Source organism: Macaca nemestrina, chromosome 18, assembly GCF_043159975.1.
Source record: "Macaca nemestrina isolate mMacNem1 chromosome 18, mMacNem.hap1, whole genome shotgun sequence".
Classification (NCBI taxonomy): Eukaryota; Metazoa; Chordata; class Mammalia; order Primates; family Cercopithecidae; genus Macaca; species Macaca nemestrina.
The window spans coordinates 28,389,403-28,407,392 of NC_092142.1; the positions used below are offsets into that span (position 1 = coordinate 28,389,403).

General features: G+C 56.2%; 3 protein-coding genes across 8 annotated transcripts in view; 1 reads left to right on the forward strand and 2 right to left on the reverse strand.

Moving 5' to 3' along the window:
* Positions 1-4,586, forward strand: part of LOC105483005 (integrin subunit alpha L) — a 53,503-nt gene extending 48,917 nt beyond the window's left edge. The window contains exons 30-31 of the mRNA XM_071084403.1: positions 977-1,087; positions 2,899-4,586. Of these exons, the coding sequence (XP_070940504.1) occupies positions 977-1,087; positions 2,899-3,072 (285 nt within the window). The 3' untranslated portion in view covers positions 3,073-4,586. The remainder of the gene's footprint in view (positions 1-976; positions 1,088-2,898) is intronic.
* Positions 4,587-5,420: 834 nt separating this feature from the next.
* Positions 5,421-13,809, reverse strand: LOC139355281 (zinc finger protein 768). 2 transcript variants are annotated; one of them, XM_011743390.3, is made up of 2 exons: positions 7,759-8,004; positions 5,421-7,474 (listed from the first exon to the last, which is right to left on the reverse strand). In XM_011743390.3, the coding sequence occupies exons 1-2, from the start codon at positions 7,844-7,846 to the stop codon at positions 5,940-5,942; spliced, it is 1,623 nt and encodes a 540-aa protein (XP_011741692.1). In that variant the 5' UTR covers positions 7,847-8,004; the 3' UTR covers positions 5,421-5,939. The 2 variants fall into 2 exon arrangements, with proteins under 2 accessions (XP_011741692.1, XP_070940505.1); XM_071084404.1 differs by lacking the exon at positions 7,759-8,004 and adding an exon at positions 13,607-13,809 and having other exon boundaries at positions 5,528-7,474.
* On the reverse strand, positions 11,758-16,725 carry LOC105482919 (zinc finger protein 747). Of its 5 annotated transcripts, none has more exons than XM_071084406.1 (3): positions 16,341-16,725; positions 15,535-15,648; positions 11,758-14,476 (listed from the first exon to the last, which is right to left on the reverse strand). In XM_071084406.1, the coding sequence occupies exons 1-3, from the start codon at positions 16,702-16,704 to the stop codon at positions 13,827-13,829; spliced, it is 1,128 nt and encodes a 375-aa protein (XP_070940507.1). In that variant the 5' UTR covers positions 16,705-16,725; the 3' UTR covers positions 11,758-13,826. The 5 variants fall into 5 exon arrangements, with proteins under 5 accessions (XP_070940507.1, XP_070940506.1, XP_011741693.2 ...); XM_071084405.1 differs by having other exon boundaries at positions 11,758-14,479; XM_011743391.2 differs by lacking the exon at positions 16,341-16,725 and adding an exon at positions 15,789-16,262 and having other exon boundaries at positions 11,758-14,479.
* Between the last annotated feature and the right edge of the window lie 1,265 nt (positions 16,726-17,990).

The following is a 17,990-nucleotide window of genomic DNA, read 5'->3' on the forward strand; positions in this document are numbered from 1 at the left end:
GGGCTCACAACCCCAAAGTCACCTGAGATGTAGTGGACTTATGTGTCAAGTAAAGATCAATCGAGGCTGGGTGTGGTAGCTCACACCTGTTATCCTAGCACTTTGGGAGGTCAGGTAGGCAGATCATGTGAAGTCAGGAGTTCAAGACCAGCCTGGCCAACATGGTGAAACCCCATCTCTACAAAAATACAAAAATTAGCCGGGCATGATGGTGGGTGCCTGTAACCCCAGCTGTTCGGGAGGCTGAGGCGAGAGAATCACTTGAACCTGGGAGGCAGAGGCTGCAGTGAGCTGAGATCCTGCCATTGCACTCCAGCCTGGGCAACAGAGTGAGACTTCATCTCAAAAGGATCTGTCAGAGGCAGGCATGGTGGTTCATGCCTGTACTTAGCGCTCTGGGAGGCTGAAATGGGAGGATCGTTTGAGCACAGGAGTTCAAGGCTGCAGTGAGCTATGATTATGCCACTGCACTCCAGCCTGGGCAACACAGTGAGACCCTACCTCAAAAAAAAAAATCAATCTGATGGCAACTTAGCAAAGGAGCTACCAAGCCAAGAGTCAGACAGTGAAGAAAGGGTGCTCTAAGCAGCGGCAGCGGCAAGTTCAGGGGCCTCTGTGGTGAGCGTGGGCAGGGCAGGTTTGAAGAGCAGAAAGTTCAGTGTGGCTGGCAGGCAGAGGGGAGGAGGGAAGATGCATCTAACAGGTAAGCAGAAGCCAGATTCTGGACAGCTTTGAATGCTGAGCTGCGTGTGATTCCAGGGAAGCCATTGAAGGCCTAGGGCTGCCTAAGGTGTGTATTGGCCAAGTCACGGCAGCGACTGCAATAGGTGATGCGTTGAAGGGAGAGGGTCTGCAGCAGGAGACTCCAGGCAGGTGATGCAGTCCGGATAGGAGGAGATGGAGAATGCACCAGGTTCACAGGGACTTTCGGGGGTGGAAAAGGCATTTTCCGACACTCTCCTTCCCCTACCCCCAGGTTGTCATGAAGATTGACGTTGTGTATGAGAAGCAAATGCTCTACCTCTATGTGCTGAGCGGCATCGGGGGGCTTCTGCTGCTGCTGCTAATTTTCATAGTGCTGTACAAGGTGGGTGCCTCCGGGGGCCACTGGCATTGCTGAGACAGCCAGGCTGGGGAAGGGTATCTGGTGGGAGCCAGGGAGGAGAATACCAAGCCAGAGGGCATTAGAGCCAGGGAGCCTCAGCTTACTCCCTCCTTTGACAGAGAAGGCTACTGAGGTCCAAAGAACAGGTGGAGTGGCTCATACCTGTAATCCCAGCACTCTGGAGGCCGAGGCAGATGGATCACATGAGCCCAGGAGTTCAAGACCAGCCTGGGCAACATGGCAAGCATCCGCCTCTACAAAAAAATTTTCAAATTAGGGGGACGTGATGCCACCCACCTATAGTCCCAGCTACTCGGGAGGTTGAGGTGGGAGGATCCCTTGAGCTCAGGAGGTCAAGGCTGCAGTGAGCCATGATGATGCCACTGCGCTCCAGCCTGGGTGACACAGCGAGACCTTGTCTCACACACACACAAAGAGCAAGAGAGACTTTTCCACTGTCATTCAGCCCATCCCTGGCAGAGCCAAGACAAGGCACCCTGGGAGAGGAAAAGGAAGTACCCCAAATATGGAGGTCCTTCTGGCTGCTGGGCACTGTCCCAGGAGGCACATGCCACAAACATGCTCCCTGCCATTGTGGCGCTCGCAGTCTAAGAGGGGACACAGGCAGGAGCAAGCAGAATGAGGGTTGCAAAGGGTCTGTGTGGCCTGGGGCCTAGAACCCAGGAGACTTACTTAGGCTGTGAAGGCCTGGCAGGCCTCCCAGGAAAGGTGGCATTTGAGGTGGGATTTGAAGGCTAAGTAGAAGTTACAGATTAAAAGGCCGGGCACGGTGGCTCAAGCCTGTAATCCCAGCACTTTGGGAGGCCGAGACGGGCGGATCACGAGGTCAGGAGATCGAGACTATCCTGGCTAATATGGTGAAACCCCGTCTCTACTAAAAAATACAAAAAAACTAGCCGGGCAAGGTGGCGGGAGCCTGTAGTCCCAGCTACTTGGGAGGCTGAGGCAGGAGAATGGCGTAAACCCGGGAGGCGGAGCTTGCAGTGAGCTGAGATCTGGCCACTGCACTCCAGCCTGGGTGACAGAGCGAGACTCCGTCTCAAAAAAAAAAAAAAAAAAAAAAAAAAGAAGTTACAGATGAAGGCCAGGTACGGTGGCTCACACCTGTAATCCCAGCACTTTGGGAGGCAGAGGCAGGTGGATCACCTGAGGTCGCAAGTTCGAGACCAGCCTGACCAACATGGAGAAACCCTGTCTCTACTAAAAATAGAAAATTAGCCGGGCATGGTGGCTCATGCCTGTAATCCCAGCAGCTTAGGAGGCTGAGGCAGGAGAATTGCTTGAACCTGGGAGGCGGAGCTTGCGGTGAGCCAAGATGGTGCCATTGTACTCCAGCCTGGGCAATAAGAACAAAACTTCATCTCAAAAATAAAATAAAATAAAGTGTTCTCGCTTGGCTCGGGGACTCATGCCTGTAATCCCAGAACTTTAGGAGGTCAAGGAGGGCAGATCACTTGAGGACAGGAGTTTGAGACCAGCCTGGCCAACATGGTGAAACCCTGTCTCTACTAAAAATACAAAAATTAGCCGGGCATGGTGGCAGATGCCTGTAATCCCAGCTACTCAGGAGGCTGAGGCAGGAGAATTGCTTAAGTCTGGGAGGCAGAGGCTGCAGTGAGCCGAGATCACACCACTGCACTCCAGCCTAGGCAACAGAGTGAGACTCCATCTCAAAAAAAAAAAAAGAGACAGAAAGAAAAACGTGTTCTCACATTTTCTTGGGGCCAGTGCTCAGTGAATTTTTTGCTCATTCAAATTTTGTCTTTGTACAGGTTGGTTTCTTCAAACGGAACCTGAAGGAGAAGATGGAGGCTGGCGGAGGTGTCCCGAATGGAATCCCTGCAGAAGACTCTGGGCAGCCGGCGTCTGGGGAAGAGGCTGGGGATCCGGGCTGCCTGAAACCCCTCCACGAGGAGGACTCTGAGAGTGGTGGTGGCAAGGACTGAGTCCAGGCCTGTGATGTGCAGAGGGTCCAGAACTGAACTCAGGACGCCCAGGGCCACTCTGCCTCCGCCTGCATTCCGCTGTGTGCCCTCGGGCGAGTCACTGCCCCTCCTTGGCCCTCAGTTTCCCTATCTTGAACATGGAGCTCATGCCTGCCTGTCTCCTTTGCAGGCTCATAGGGAGGACCTGCTGAGGGACCAGCCAGGAGGGCTGCAAAAGTGAGGGTTTGTCATTACCAGACGGTCCACCAGCCTTTCTTGGTTTCCTTCCTTGGAAGAGAATGTCTGATCTAAATGTGGAGAAACTGTAGTCTCAGGACCTAGGGATGTTCTGGCCCTCACACCTTCCCTGAGATGTCCACAGATGCCTCCCCCTCCGCAGAACCTCTCCCTGCCCACTCCCCTGCACTGGAGTCCAGTCTCTTCTGCTGGCAGAGAGCAAATGTGACCTGTCTCACTACATGACTGCGGCACATGCCTTGCTCTTGGCCAAAGACCAAATTCCTTGGCATGCCTTTCAGCACCCTGCAAAATGAGACCTTTGTGGCCTTCCCCAACCTATTCTAGAGCCATGCTGCCTCCTTGTTGAAGCTCCAGTGACACCAGCCTTTCTCCCAGGCCAGGCTCCTTCCTGTCTTCCTGCATTCACCCAGACGGCTCCCTCTGTCTGAACCTTCCACCTGGCCACCCCTCCTTCCTCGGCTGGCAGATCCTAGCTCACATGTCAGACTCGGTTGGGTCCCCACGTCTTTCACACTTCCTCCAGCCTGCACTACTCCTTCAAAGCATACGTCATGTTTCTTCATCCAGCAGCCTGGATGTTTTTCCCTGTTTAATGATTGACATACTTAGCAGCTATCTTTCAGTGAACTCTGAGGGTAAAGGTCATACTTGTCTTGTTCACCTTGGGATGCCTCGTGATATGTCAGGGCGTGGGACATCTAGTAGGTGCTTGACACAATTTCATTGAATTAATGACAAAGCCTGTGGGAAGATACAGAAAAAGAGGGGATGGACTGGGCGTGGTGGTTCATGCCTGTAATCCCAGCACTTTGGGAGGCCAAGGAGGGTGGATCACCTGAGGTCAGGTAAAGACCAGCCTGGCAAAATCCCATTTCTACTAAAAATGCAAAAGCCAGGCGTGGTGGCACACGCCTGTAGTTCCAGCTACTCAAGAGGCTGAGGTAGGAGAATCGCTTGAACCCGGGAGGTGAAGGTTGTGGTGAGCCAAGATTGTGCCATTATACTCCAGCCTGGGCAGCAACAGAGCGAGACTCCGTCTGGAGGAAAAAATAAAAAGAAGGCATGGGCCTGTGACATCCCCATCCTTGGAGGCCGTCTTCCCAGGCTCTGTCCCTGCCCTGGCTCCACACCCTCTCCCAGGACCCATCACACCTGTGCAATGGCTCCCACAGAAAGACTGAGCTCAAAGTGGGAACCACGTCTGTTCACTTGGAGCCCCAGTGCCAAGCACTGTGCCTGCGTGTATTTATCCAATAAATGTGAAATTCTGTCCAGTTTTGTGGTGTTTTTGTGCTGGTGCAATATTGCAGCCCTACTCAATTAAGTGAACATGTCTGGCTGTGTTCTATGGCTCACAACTGTATTCCCAGCACTTTGGGAACCCAAGGCGGGAGGATCCTTCGAGGCCAGGAGTTTGAGACCAACCTGGGCAACATGGCAAAACCTTGTCTCTATAAAAAATTAAAATATAAAAACTTATTTGAGCCTGATTGCACGTACCTGTAGTCCCAGCTACTCAGGAGACTGAGACAGAAGGATCACATGAGCACAGGAGGTCAAGGCTGCAGTGAGCAATGGTCACATCACTGCAATCCAGCCTGGGCCACAGAGCAAGATACTGCCTCCAAAAAAAAAAAAAAAAAGCCAGGCGCAGTGGCTCACATCTGTAATCCCAGCACTCTGGGAGGCTGAGGTGAGCGGATCACATGAGGTCAGGAGTTCAAGACCAGCCCGGCCAACATGGTGAAAACCCCATCTCTACTAAAAATACAAAACAATTTAGCCAGGCGCGGTGGCAGGCACCTGTAATCCCAGCTACTCGGGAGGCTGAGGCAGGAGAATCACTTGAACCCAGGAGGTGGAGATTGCGGTGAGTCGAGACCACACCATCGCACTCCAGCCTGGGTGACAGAGTAAGACTCCATCTCAAAAAAAATAAAGAAAAAAATAGCACTTCCAACCAGGCGCGGTGGCGCGCTGCAACACAGCCAGACCTGTTTTCTAGCAGCAGCAGCAGCAACGCACTACCCAGATAAGGCCCCTGGCTACTACTGGTGTCTCCCACTTCCCAGGGCGCTGTCCACGCACATGTTTTAAGGACAAGTCTCGTTTACCACATAAAAGTTTTTATTGAACTCAAACTCAGGGGCTCCAAAGCCTGAGGAAAAAGAGGGAGGCTGGGGTTTGCACGCAGAGGCCCAGGCCCCACCCCGAGGCCCCACTCCCCACCCCACCTACCCTTTTATCTGCTCCTGACTCAACAAGGGTTTCAGCAGCTACCAATCTAAGCTAACCCACTCTAATTAGGTAATCCCCCGCCCTCCCCCCTCCCTGCTCTAGCACGTTGCCAAGCCAGGCACCCACCGAGGAGCCACCACTGCGAGGCCAGCCCTCCACTGACCTCTCTCCATTTCTCCCAGGGCCTCCCGCTGCCGGCCTGGCCTCCCTCCAACCCACTTCCCACAAGTCTCCAGGGCATGTCACTTCCTCCACCCTGGCCCTCTTCTTCCAGCATCCTCAGCTCCTCCATCCTGCTGCGGCTTCTCCACTATCCTCCCTAAAGGTTCTTCTAGTTCCCTGGCCCCTTATCTTCTGCCCAAACCTCCCACCCCTGCTGGGGCCATGGGTCAGCGCCGGCCCGCCGCATGGGTCCGCTGGTGGCGGATGAGGTCGGAGCTCTGGGAGAAGGCCTTTCCGCAGTCATCGCACTTGTAGGGCCGCTCACCGCTGTGCACCCGGTGATGCTGCAGCAGCGTGGAGGAGCGGCAGAAGCCCTTGCCGCACACAGCGCACCTGTAGGGCCGCTCGCCCGTGTGGGAGCGCTGGTGCTGGATGAGCGTGGAGGAGCGATTGAAGGTCTTGCCGCAGTCGGGGCAGCTATAGGTGCGGCCTGGCAGGTGGGTGCGGGCGTGGATGGCCAGCACCGAGCTCTGGCCAAAGCGCTTGCCGCACTCAGGGCACTTGAAGGGCTTCTCCCGGGCGTGGCTGCGGGCATGGGGGATAAGGGCCGACCGCTGGGAGAAGCTCTTGCCGCAGATGCCACAGCTGAAGGGCCTCTGACCGGTGTGCACCCTCTGATGGCTGCGCAGGGACGAGTTCTGGCTATAGCACTTGCCGCACTCGGTGCAGCTGTAGGGCCTCTCGTGGCTGTGGGTGCGCTGGTGTCGCAGGAGGTAGGAGCTGTCGCCGAAGGCCTTGCCACAATGTGGGCACTTGTAGGGCTTCTGGCCAGAGTGAGTGCGCTGGTGGCGAAGCAGGTAAGAGCTGTCAGCGAAGGCCTTGCCGCAACGGGGACATTTGTAGGGTCGCTCGCCAGTGTGGGTGCGCTGGTGTTTGATGAGGTCAGAGCTCTGGGAAAAGGCCTTGCTGCAGACCTCACATTTGTAGGGCTTCTCACCGGTGTGAATGCGCTGGTGCTGGATCAGGGTGGAACCCCGCCCGAAGCTCTTCCCGCAGATGCCGCAGATGTTAGGCCGAGGGCCCTGCCCACCCCTGGCCCGGCCACCCCGCCGGCTTGGACCTCGAAGGGCTCCTGTGAGACCCAGGGGATTCTGAAGCATCTCAAACTGTGGTGTAGACAGCAGGGCCCCTGTGGGCATCTCAAAAGGTGGTCCTATGGGCAGGTCTCCTGTGGGCTGCTCCCCAAACCCCTGAGTGAAGGAGTCCAGGGGGTGAACTCCTATAGAGATATTCAAGGGACTCTTTTCCTCGGGGTTCAGAAGCATCTCTGCACCCTCCTGGAATTTGGAACTTTGAGCTTCCAATTCTGGGCTTTGGGTTTTGAGCTCAGGGTTCTGGGATTCATATCTAGAGCTCTCAGATTCATAGCTAGGGCTCCGGGGTTCGTAGCCGGGGCTCCGGGGTTCGTAGCCTGGGCTTTGGGGTTCATACCTAGGGCTCTGGGATTCAAACTCAGGGCTCTGAGAATCTGATTCAGGGCTTCTGGGTGCAAACTCAGGGCTTGGGGGCACCAGCCCAGGGCTTCGGGACTCAAATCCCGGGCTTTCAGGCTCAAATCTGGGGCTTTGGGGTTCAAACTCGGGGCTTTGTGGCTCAAACCCAGGGCTCTGGGGTTCAAGCCCAAATGGTATCTCTTCGACTTCATAGTCCCCAGTGCCTTCTTGCTGAGAAATTTCCTCTTCCTCATTCTCACTCATGTTGCCTGCAGGATCAGAGAATTACAGAAAATCCAGATCGAGTGAGACCTGGAAGGTCATTTGGTCTATTAGCAACCACACACCTCCCACCTCACAAGCAGGGTTGCTGGCCCCTAGACAAGTGCTGAAATTCCCACGCCCCCCTCAGCGGACCCAGGACACCCCAGTCCCCGCCTGCCCCTCCTCCGAGTCCCAGGTGTCCCAGCCCCGGGCCCTCGCTCCCTCCCTGGAGCCACAGTCCCTTCTCCTGCTCGCAGGTCCACTCCTCGGACGGGCGCTCCCTCCTCACCTCTGAGGGACCCTTCGGGGCTCCTCATTTCGTCAGAACTCTGCACATCCTGGGGCTCGAGGCCCCACGGCGACGCCTCCCGCTCCATCCCCGCGGGCTCCCCGTGCAGCGGCGGCGGCGATGGCGGCCGATCCTGCGACCCGGCCTGGGTTGCCCTGAGCCCCGGGGCCCCGCCGCCCGCCCGCCCGCTCAGCGCCGCCCAAGGGACGCGGCGGCCCAGCCCGAGCCCCCAAGGCCGGACGTCTTGACCCCGCGCCTCTCCAGCGCGCCGGGCCCCTCCCCTGCCCGCGGCCCCGCCCCCTCCCAAGGTCTCGGCCTCCCCGTGGCCCTCACCGGCCCCCGCGCGTCGCGGCCTCGGGGATGAGGGGCTTCGCGACTACCCCGGCGGCCCCCGGCCCCGCTCCCGCCCGAGCCCCCACCGTCTGGCCCCCGGCCCCGGGCTGGGCTGCGCTGTCCAACGGCCGCCCGGCCCCCCTCCCCCGCACAGGAAGTGTCCGTCCGCGGCCAGGTCCCCCCGCCGGCTCGCGCCGCGGCCTCTCTAGGAGCCGCTGGAGGTGGAAACTCGTTGGCATTAACCCTGGGCTGGAGGGGCCCGGCCTCGGGGTGGGCAAGGACCTGACACCCGGGAGCCCACTGGGCTACCGGGGCAGTATGTGTGCCTATGTTCTAGGTCCCCGTCCCTCCAAAGGCCCGTCTGTCCATCTCCCTGGCCCCGCGTTGTCGGTGCGTGTGGCCAAGGGCGAGGCGACAAGCGAGACCAAGGTCAGCGAGAAGGAGCGACGCTTCCCGGCGCCAGCGGGGGCGGTGTCTCTCTCCCTCCCCTCCCGGGCCTCCGGGTCAGCTCCGGCAGCGCCTCGGGAACCGGGACGGACTACCCTTGGCCTCGCCGAGGTCCTGGAGCCTGGGACCCCCTCCTGGAACTCCGCTCCCCCGCACCTGCGCGCCCGCTCCCGTTCCTCCGGTCCCCACCCCGCTCGGCTCTCCTGATCCCCCTCCTCCCTCCTAGAGGGCTAGGATAGTTGCCAAGGAGACAGCCCCGCCCCGGCTCCCAGAGGCACCGCTTCTCCGCGCCAGGAAGCCTGGCGGTTGGCCGATGGGGCTCGTGCTCTAGCCGCCCCGCCTCCTCCAACCCCGCGGACGGCGGGGCGTTAATGGTCGCCAGGGAACGCCAGGCGCCTTCCTGATTGGCCGGGGGCGCTCTGGTCGGGTCCGCCTCCCCTGTCGGCCAGAAGCCCCTGCAGGAGGTAATGGGAGGAGGTGTCAGGCGTCTCCCATCCAGCCGGGCCTGTGCCTTCAAAACTTTTCCCGCCCCTACTTAACCTCTATTATGTTTTATGAAAGCCAGAAGATCTGAGAACAGACACCCTTCCTCCTCGTCAGCCTCACACCCCTTGCCTCTCCCCTCCACCTTCCCCAGCGCCTGAGTTTAACTCAATCCCTGGCAGCCTTTGTCCCTGGTTGCTGGATTTCCTCACAGGGAGGCAGGATTCCTTCCAGGTGAGGGTGATACAGAGGAGAATTGGACTGAGAGAACCATCTGGCCTTCGAGGCATCATCTAACAATTCTCCAGTCTTGTCTGACTCGAATGGAGGCTTGCAGAGGAAGGGAACCTGAGAAACACTGCCTCGGGTGCAGCTTTGAATTGAGGAAGTGAGCCTGGACAGACAACTTAATATCATCCAATTATTGTCTTTTTTTCTACGCTTCGTGCTGAAACAAGTTTGGCAGCGTTCTTGACAGTTAATGAGCCCGATGCCCCTTAGGAGCATGCAGGAGCCATGGATCGTGTTTTCTTGTCGCCTACCCAGACAAATGAAGGGAAGAGAATGTTTGGGAAGAAGGATGGCCTCTTCTTCATGAAAAGGGATGAGAACAAGAACTTGGAGAATGCCAAGTGGTAAAAAGTGGAGAGAAACTATCTAAAGGCTTACAGGCGGGGCGCGGTGGCTCATGTCTGTAATCCCAGCACTTTGAGAGGCCCAGGCAGGTGGATCACGAGGTCAGGAGTTCGAGACCAGCCTGGCCAAATTGGTGAAACCCCGTCTCTACTAAAAAATACAAAAATTAGCCAGGCGCGATGGCGGGCACCTGTAATCCCAGCTACTTAGGAGGCTGAGGCAGGAGAATCCCTTGAAACGGGGAGGCAGAGGTTGCAGTGAGCCGAGATCTCGCTACTGCACTCTTGTCTGAGTGACAGAGCAGGACTCTATCTCTAATAATAATAGTAATATAAAGGCTTACAAATAAAATCACAAGAGCTCATCCCACAAATGAAGCGGGGAAAACTTTTTGCCCTCCAGAGGAACAACTTCCAGCTCCACAGCTCTCTCCCATCCCAATGTGTTTGTCCTGAAACCTTTGCTAAGAATGGCTTACATGGTCCAGTACTAGAGTCCACAGTCAGGACAGCCTACAAGAGGACAAGTTTTGGGAAGAGCTGGACATGGGGTACTCTCTGGTCATCCCCAAAGCACTCAGGTAGGAAACAAATCTCCACAAGATATTTTTCTCTGACCTCCAACTTGCTGATCCACGAAAATTCACACAGGAGAGCAGCCACACCCTAAAAATGAGTGGTGAGACCTCCAACCACAGCTCTGACACCGTCCGCTGCCTGCACTCTTATGAGCCACAAGTCCCAGGTGTAGCAGAAGCTGGGCCAAGACTTCACGCTGCCCAGGCACCCGCATTTCCACGTGCAAATTCAGCCTCACTGGCACCTGGAGTAAGAGTGGCTAAGTTCCAGCCAGCCTCCTCCAGGACCAGGGTGCCATCTAGGCATAGGGACTTCACAAGGAAGCCAGCCTCCACCTGACACACAGCCACAGCAGTGAGAGGCTCCAAGCCCAGTGACCCAACACCAGCTAATCCAAGGCAGGAGAAACTTGGGAGTCCACTGGCCTTGTCCTACCTCTGCATCCATGAGGATGAACCCTGCGCATGTCCTGAGTCGGGTGGTCACTTTGTTCACAGCATTGTCTCCTGGCATGCACAGCACTAGGGCAGAGCCATTCAGTGTGCAGCCAAGGTTTATGGTCGAGCCAACGTGGCCAGTGCTGCAGGATAGAGCGAGCCCTCACAGACGTTCGCAGTGAGAGGAGATTCCGTGTGCATTGCTCCCTCCCCTCATGCAAAGCACAAGCCCTCTTAAAGGCCTTCCATCTGATGCTACAGGAGATGCCCCAGTGTACTGAACATGATCCTAGGTACCCAGGAAGACAGCGGCCACGGTACAGGGCCCTTTGGAAAGAACAAAGAAATGGAAGTCTTTGTGTATGCCTGACACTGGGGACAGGCCCCGGGATCAACCACTACTCTTGCAAAACTAAGAGCAGTTTGAAAATAATGTTTTGTTCCCAGCAGTGGTTCTCTCAAACTTTCACAGGCATCAAATTCTATCCCTGGAGATTCTCATTCAATAGATGAGGAACTGGGCCCAGGGAGTAGCTACTTTTTTTTTTTTTTTTTTTTTTGAGATGGAGTCTCACTGCTGCCCAGGCTGGAGTGCAGTGGCGCTATCTCTGCTCAGTGCAACCTCCGCCTCTGAGTTCAAGCGGTTCTCCTCTCAGCCTCCTGAGTAGCTAGGACTATAGGCACGTGCCACCATGCCTGGCAATTTTTTTTTTTTAAATGTATCTTTAGTGGAGACGGGGTTTCACCATGTTAGCCTGGATGGTCTCGGTCTCCTGACCTCGTGACCTGCCCGCCTCAGCCTCCCAAAGTGCTGGGATTACAGGTGTGAGCAACAACTCCAGCCGAGAGTAGCTACATTTTTAAAAGATACTCAGCCCGGCCCTGCCTCTAGGTGGAAATATCTACACCACGAACTAAGGAGCTGAGAATGGGGTGGGGCTAAGGCTTAAGGGTTTCATGACACTAAAAAAGTTGATGAAATGCTGGAAAGTTGGGTCATGAGGGCAGGAAGCAGAGGAGTTGGAGTCTGGCTTCTGGGCCCTAAATAAGCTTTACAAACTTCAAAGCACTCAGAGACCTCTAGGTAATAATCATGGCACCTTTAATTGGCATACTCAGGGCCAAGATCTGGCTGTCAGTCTGGGCTGAGAACTGGTGTTGCAAGCTGGGCTTTCCCCAGGCTGCGTTGAGGGTTAGGGGAGGGGACTGGGATGTACACTGGGAATTAAAACCTGGTACAAAGGTATCTCCTACTGCCACGGTGCCTCTTCTCACCCCATGTGTCCCTGTGATAAGGTGACACATGAGTCAACCCACCCCAGAAAAGCTGAGGGAGAGAGACCTTGGTGGGGTTGGATTGGAGATGAGGTTGGAATAAAGTCAGTTCATTACTTCACTTGACACAGTGTCTTGTCTCCAAAACTTCTACCTCCTTCCAGGTTGACAAATCTGGTTTCTTCCTCCCTGGGTAGGCCAGACACAGGGCTGAGCTGGGTGACAGGCGAGGGTGCACAGGCCAGCAGAGGTCACAGGCCCTTGCTCTCCTTGGGCAGGTGCTGCCCATGGCTGGACTCTGCCCACAAAGGAATTAGTGGTAGATGGATAATGGAGTCGTGAAGTGCTGGGGGGATTCTGTGTAGAGCTTGGGGATACAGATGGGTACAGTTGCCACTGGCTACAAATCTAACACCAGGTGTTCCTGGCCTAGTCCTCTCTGCCCGAGATGGCACATACTTAAAGACAGCAAAGATGGCGCGTACCTAAAGACAGGAAAGATGCAAGGACTGTTTTGACACAGACATGGGTTCAAGAAATACTTCCCTTTCTTCTTTGCTGTACTTTAAACACCAAAAACACTAGAAGCAAGCAATGATGAATGGCAACGCGTGCTTGGTCAGGAGCTGATGGGATGAGTGGCCACGGTAAGTTGGGAGTTCTGGCTCCGGCCCAGCTCCCAACAACAGCGACTTTCTGAGAGCCTAGGTGGACTTGCAAAATCTTTGGATTTTTCTAGAGATGCCAGAAACCTGGATTTTGGTGCAAAATAACCTTTTAAATCTTCACCACTAATTGTTATTACTTAAAAACACTGCCTGGGCCCAAATCAATACAGCAACTGCAGGCCAGATCCAGTACAGGGCCACTGGTTTTTTAAGTTGTGCAGCAAAAAGACAATGGAGGCCAGTGCGGTGGCTCCCCTGTAATCCCAGCACTTTGGGAGGCCAAGGTGGGCAAATTGCTTGAACCCAGGAGTTTGAGACCAGCCTGATCAACATAGTGGGAACCCCATCTCTGCAAAAAAAACTAAAACTTAGCCAGGCGTAGTGTAGCCCACCTGTAGTCTCAGCCATCTGAGAGGCTGGGGCAGGAGGATTCCTTGAGCCCAGCAGGTCTAGGCTGCAGTGAGCCCAGTTCACACCACTGCATTCCAGCCTGGGTGATGAGCAAGATGCTGTCTTAAAAATATGTAAATAAATAAACAGACAATGGGTATTGTGCTGTGGGAGGGTCAAAGAATAAAAAAGAAAAGGCCAGGTGAAGTGGCTTACGCCTGTAATCCCAGCACTTTGGGAGGCAGAGGTGGGTGGATCACCTGAGGGCAGGAATTCGAGACCAGCCTAGCCAACATGGTGAAACCCCATCTCTACTAAAAATACAAAAATTAGCCAGGCATAGTGTGCCTGTAATTCCAGCTACTCAGGTGGCTAAGGCAGGAGAATCGATTGAACCCAGGAGGCGGACATTGCAGTGAGCGAAGATTGCACCATTGCACTTCCAGCCTGGGCAACAAGAGCAAAACTCCATCTCAAAAAATTAAAAAAGTAAAAAGAAAAAACAGAGAAAACAAGGTTCTCCTCTACCTCAATCCTCTTAGCACCTTTGGGAGGAGAAACAGCTTTTGCTTCCCGGTATGGAGGTCTGGGGGGTTCTCACCTCAGCCCTGCCTCAGCAAAGGTGGCCTTGGAGAGCCCAGGGCAGCGGGGAGCAAGGTGCTGGCAGAAGAGGCTGTTGAGTGCCCACGTTCAGAATGTCCACACCCCAGGCCAGCTCTTGCCGTGGATTCTGGGACCTCCCTGCAGGCCGCTGCAGAGGTTCGGGCCCCTGAGCCCATCTCGGGCCTCCCGCAATGTCTAGATAGTCACTTTTGAGGCCTTCATCCACATTCCTGGAACATCTCTGGGTACAGCTGGAAGCCCACGGGTGGGTCCAGGTCCCCACGGCCAGGGATCAGGGTCACAGACAGCCCCCCAGGGCGCCGGCCCCTGCGCCCCTCGCCCCCTGGCCGATGGACCCACTGGTGCTTGGCCATGCCAGTCTTCAGGCCGAAGCAGCGGCCACACTGTGGGCACCGGTAGGGCTTCTCGCCGGTGTGGACGCGCAGGTGCGAAGTCAGAGCCGTGCGGCGCATGAAGGCCCTGCCACACTCGGAACAGCGGTGGGGCCGCTCCCCACGATGGATGGCCCGGTGTTTGCTCAGGGAGGAAGCATGGCCAAAGCCCTTGCCACAGTCTGCGCAGTAGAAGGGCTTCTCGCCCCTGTGGCTGTAGATGTGCTCCACCAGCGTGGAGCGCCAGGCGAAGCTCTTCCCGCACACGTAGCAGCCGTGACGCTGGTCCGCTCGGGGGACAGGGGGGTGGACAAAAAAGCGGGGGCGACTCCGGCGCCGCGCCTTGGACAGCTGCTCCAACCTGGTAAAGGGGGCTTGGGGAACCTTCAGCCCAGGAGACCCGGCGGTCACAGGGACAGGCTTCTCCAGGGCTCCCATCCCTTCCCTTTGTCTTTCCTCTTCCTCGTTTCTGGAATCTGCTGGGAGATAAAGACAAGAGAGTTCAGGCTCGGCTCATCCTGGTCCTTGAATCCCACAGCCCGTGTGGACAGGGACAGGCCTGCTGGACCCCCGACTGCCCCTGGGAGATAGAGCAGTGACACCTGTTCCTCGGCTGCTGAGCCAGGCAGAGCCAGGAGGGAGAAACAGTCCATTCCGCCTCGGGACTGGGGAAATGTCACCGCATGGAAGGGCAGAGATGACATGAACATCTGGGCCTGATCCAGAAGGAGGAGCGGACACCTGGCGATATTCTAGGCAGAAGGAACAGCACCAAGAAAGGCAGAACCAGGCGGGCATGGCCAAGTTCAGTGGGGCTGGATACTCTGCAAAGGCTGAGGCAAGAACTGAAGGAAGGAAATGGGAGGGCGGGGTGGGGGGGCGCCTAGGGGGCATAGGAACCATCCTGCAGGAAAACGACTGGGGCGGGGGTCATGATGTGGAGGTAGAGCCAACGGAACTTAGAGGCCAGGCGCGGTGGCTCATGACTGTGATCCCAGTGCTTTGGGAGGCCGAGATAGAGGATGGCTAGAATTCGAGACCAGCCCGGGCAACACACCAGGACCTCCACCTCTTTAAAAAAAATTTTTAATTAAAAAAAAAAAACAAAAAAAACAGCCAGGCGTGGTGCCTAGTGCCTTTACAGTCTTAGGTACTCTGGAGGCCCAGGCGGGAGGATTGCTTGATCCGATTGCTTGAGCCCGGGAGTTCGAGGCTGCAGTGAGCTATGATGGCACCACTGCACCTCAGTCTGGGCAACAGAGACCCTATCTCTAAAGCAAAACAAAAAAGCCCCCAGAGTGTAGTGACCACGCAGAGGTGAGGACTTAGAGGCGGGTATGGCAGGGCCAGAGCCCCCATCACAGCCCCTTTCTAGGCTGCATCCGGGGCCAAGGCAAGGTCTCACCCTGCTGGCCGTAGTTGAGAAGGCAGTTCAGAGAGGAAACTGCTAAGCAGGTAGCTGGAGGTGGCAGAGGAAACCGGGATGGGACAGGAACAGAGAAGTCCCCATGGGACTTAGCACCCGATACTCCACCTGGGTCCGTTTCTGTCGGACACTTCGTCACCTCCGGATCCCGGGCAGCTGGATCCCATAGTTCGGCCTCCTCCTCCACCCAGGAGATGAGCGCCGGCTTGCTGCCTCCGACTCCTGGGGGAGAAGAACGCAAACCCCACGCTGTGGGGAGGCCGCCTGCCCGGCCCCGGGACCCCCAACTCCACGCGCAGCTCCCAGAGGCGCGGCAGGGCGTGTGGGGGCGCAGGGCCCAGGTGAGCAGGTGGGGCTCTCACCGAGCGCGCCCAGGTGGCCGTAGGTCTCCCGCATCACGTCCCGGTACAGGGCCCTCTGCGCGGGTCGCAGGCAGCCCCACTCCTCCCGAGAGAAGTACACGGCCACGTCGGCGAAGCTCACGGTCCTGGGCTTTCTCCACTCGGGTACTGCCCCGTTTGGATCCCGAGAAGGGAGCGGGGCCAGAGGCGGCGCCATGGGGACTGTCAGCCCCAGCGACGAATCGGTCACCTCCCCTGGCCGGGCCTGGGCATACGGAACCTCCCGCGCCCGAGAACACCTCCCCGGCCCAGTCCCAAGGGAAGGAGGGAGGTCACTATAACCCCCGAGGGCCCACTAGAGGGGATGGAAACTAAGGGCCGATGGCTGCGAGTCCATAGTCAGAACTGGACTATTTCTTCAAAAAAAACTGCGGCTGCGCGACCTCTCGACCTTTGCCCCTGCGCAATTGTACCCAGGACGGCGCCCCCCGCCCCCACCCCCAGGCAGCGGTCTCTCCGTGCCCTAATCAAAAATGGCCGTTGCGGCTACAGGCGCCGGCCTTGAAAACCAACCGAGTATGCTCTGGCCCCGCCCGGTGAGGCCGCACAGCTCAGAGCTCAGCCCGGGTTTGCAGAAACAAAGGAGCCTCCCACGGAAGGGAACCGTCGTGAACTCAGAAGTTAGTTTTCGTCCCTGGACCTTTTTAGAATCGGGCTCCAGCCCATCACCCTCTCCTTTTGTCCTCAGGAACGGCGGCAGCAGTCTCTTCCCAATGTTGAGAGCAAAAAGTGTGAACCCAGAAATTCCGAGATAGATCTCAATTTCTTGCCAAGGTTGACGACACGCGCGTGACAGCCTCAGGAAGTCCTCACGACATGTGCCCAAGGTGGTCGGGACACAGCTTAGTTTTATACATTTTATGGAGACATGAGACATCAATCAGTGTATGTAAGTACATTGGTTCTGTCTGGAAAGGCGGGACAACTTGAAGCAAAGGCAGGAAGACTCGAAGCAGGGAGGGGCTTCCAGGAAACTGAAGGTGAGGCACAAACGGTTGCATTCTTTGGAGTTTCTGATTAGCGTTTCCAGAGGATGCAATCAGATATCCATCTATGTCAGCCAGCAAAGGGGTGACTTTGAATAGAATGGGAGGCAGGTTGGCCCTAAGCAGTTCCCAGCTTGACTTTTACCTTTAGGGTAGTGATTTGGGGGCCCCAAGATTTATTTTCCTTTCACAAAAGCCATGGAGTGGATACAGGAGACCCTCCTCTATTGTAGGCTTGTTGGAGCTTGAAATCCTTGGAGCTTCTAGATGGCGGAAGCAGCCAGGAGAGTAGGGTAAGGTTGAGAAGGTCAGAGGGTCCTCTCTTCTATGAGTTTCTCCCATGTGCTGTGCAGGACGCCTCCCGACCGCCGGTCTCCCTCTAGCTGCAGCCAGGCTCTCGGCTCCCCTCAGGTCCTGCCCCTACGCGGATGGCCCAAGACTCCTCCGCTCAAAACCAGCTCATCCCTTTCTTACCCCAACCTGCTTCCCCTGGGATCTTTTTTTTTTTTTTTTTTTTTTTTTTTGAGACGGAGTCTTGCTCTGTCACCCAGGCTGGAGTGCAGTGGCCGGATCTCAGCTCACTGCAAGCTCCGCCTCCCGGGTTTACGCCATTCTCCTGCCTCAGCCTCCCGAGTAGCTGGGACTACAGGCGCCCGCCACCTCGCCCGGCTATTTTTTTGTATTTTTTAGTAGAGACGGGGTTTCACCGTGTTAGCCGGGATCGTCTCTCGATCTCCTGACCTCGTGATCCGCCCGTCTCGGCCTCCCAAAGTGCTGGGATTACAGGCTTGAGCCACCGCGCCCGGCCACCCTGGGATCTTTATGTCAGTAAATGTCGCCAGCTCTCCCACCAGACCTCCGTCTCACACTTCCTGATGGCCTACTCTGTGCTCCACCTGACTTCATATATGTCCTGTGTACTGGAGTCAGAGTAATCTCCAAGGCGTCTTTTAGCTCTTAGTGGGCTCTTCAGTTGAATCTAGGCCTAGATTGAGAATCATCTGTAATCCTATCTACTGGGAGGTCGAGGCACAAGCATCTCTTGAGTCCAAGAGAATGAGATCCGCCTGCTCAACTTAGGAGACCCTGTCTCAAAAATAAATAAGAAAAAAGGAAAGAATACAAATTGTATCTGTTTTACATGTACTCAGGGATCTTCACAAGACATAGCAGTCAG

What these genes read in the sequence shown, in the direction of transcription:
- LOC105482919 (XM_071084405.1), bottom strand. Translation starts at nt 16,704, where the DNA reads ATGTCTCATGTCTCCATAAAATGTATAAAACTAAGCTGTGTCCCGACC. An exon ending in GCGGGGCCAGAGCATACTCG is followed by an intron (nt 15,649 to 16,340) that starts GTTGGTTTTCAA and finishes CTTCTCCCCCAG; the next exon opens with GAGTCGGAGGCAGCAAGCCG. An exon ending in TCCGACAGAAACGGACCCAG is followed by an intron (nt 14,480 to 15,534) that starts GTGGAGTATCGG and finishes TTTATCTCCCAG; the next exon opens with CAGATTCCAGAAACGAGGAA.
- LOC139355281 (XM_011743390.3), bottom strand. Translation starts at nt 7,846, where the DNA reads ATGGAGCGGGAGGCGTCGCCGTGGGGCCTCGAGCCCCAGGATGTGCAG. An exon ending in CCCCGAAGGGTCCCTCAGAG is followed by an intron (nt 7,475 to 7,758) that starts GTGAGGAGGGAG and finishes CTGATCCTGCAG; the next exon opens with GCAACATGAGTGAGAATGAG.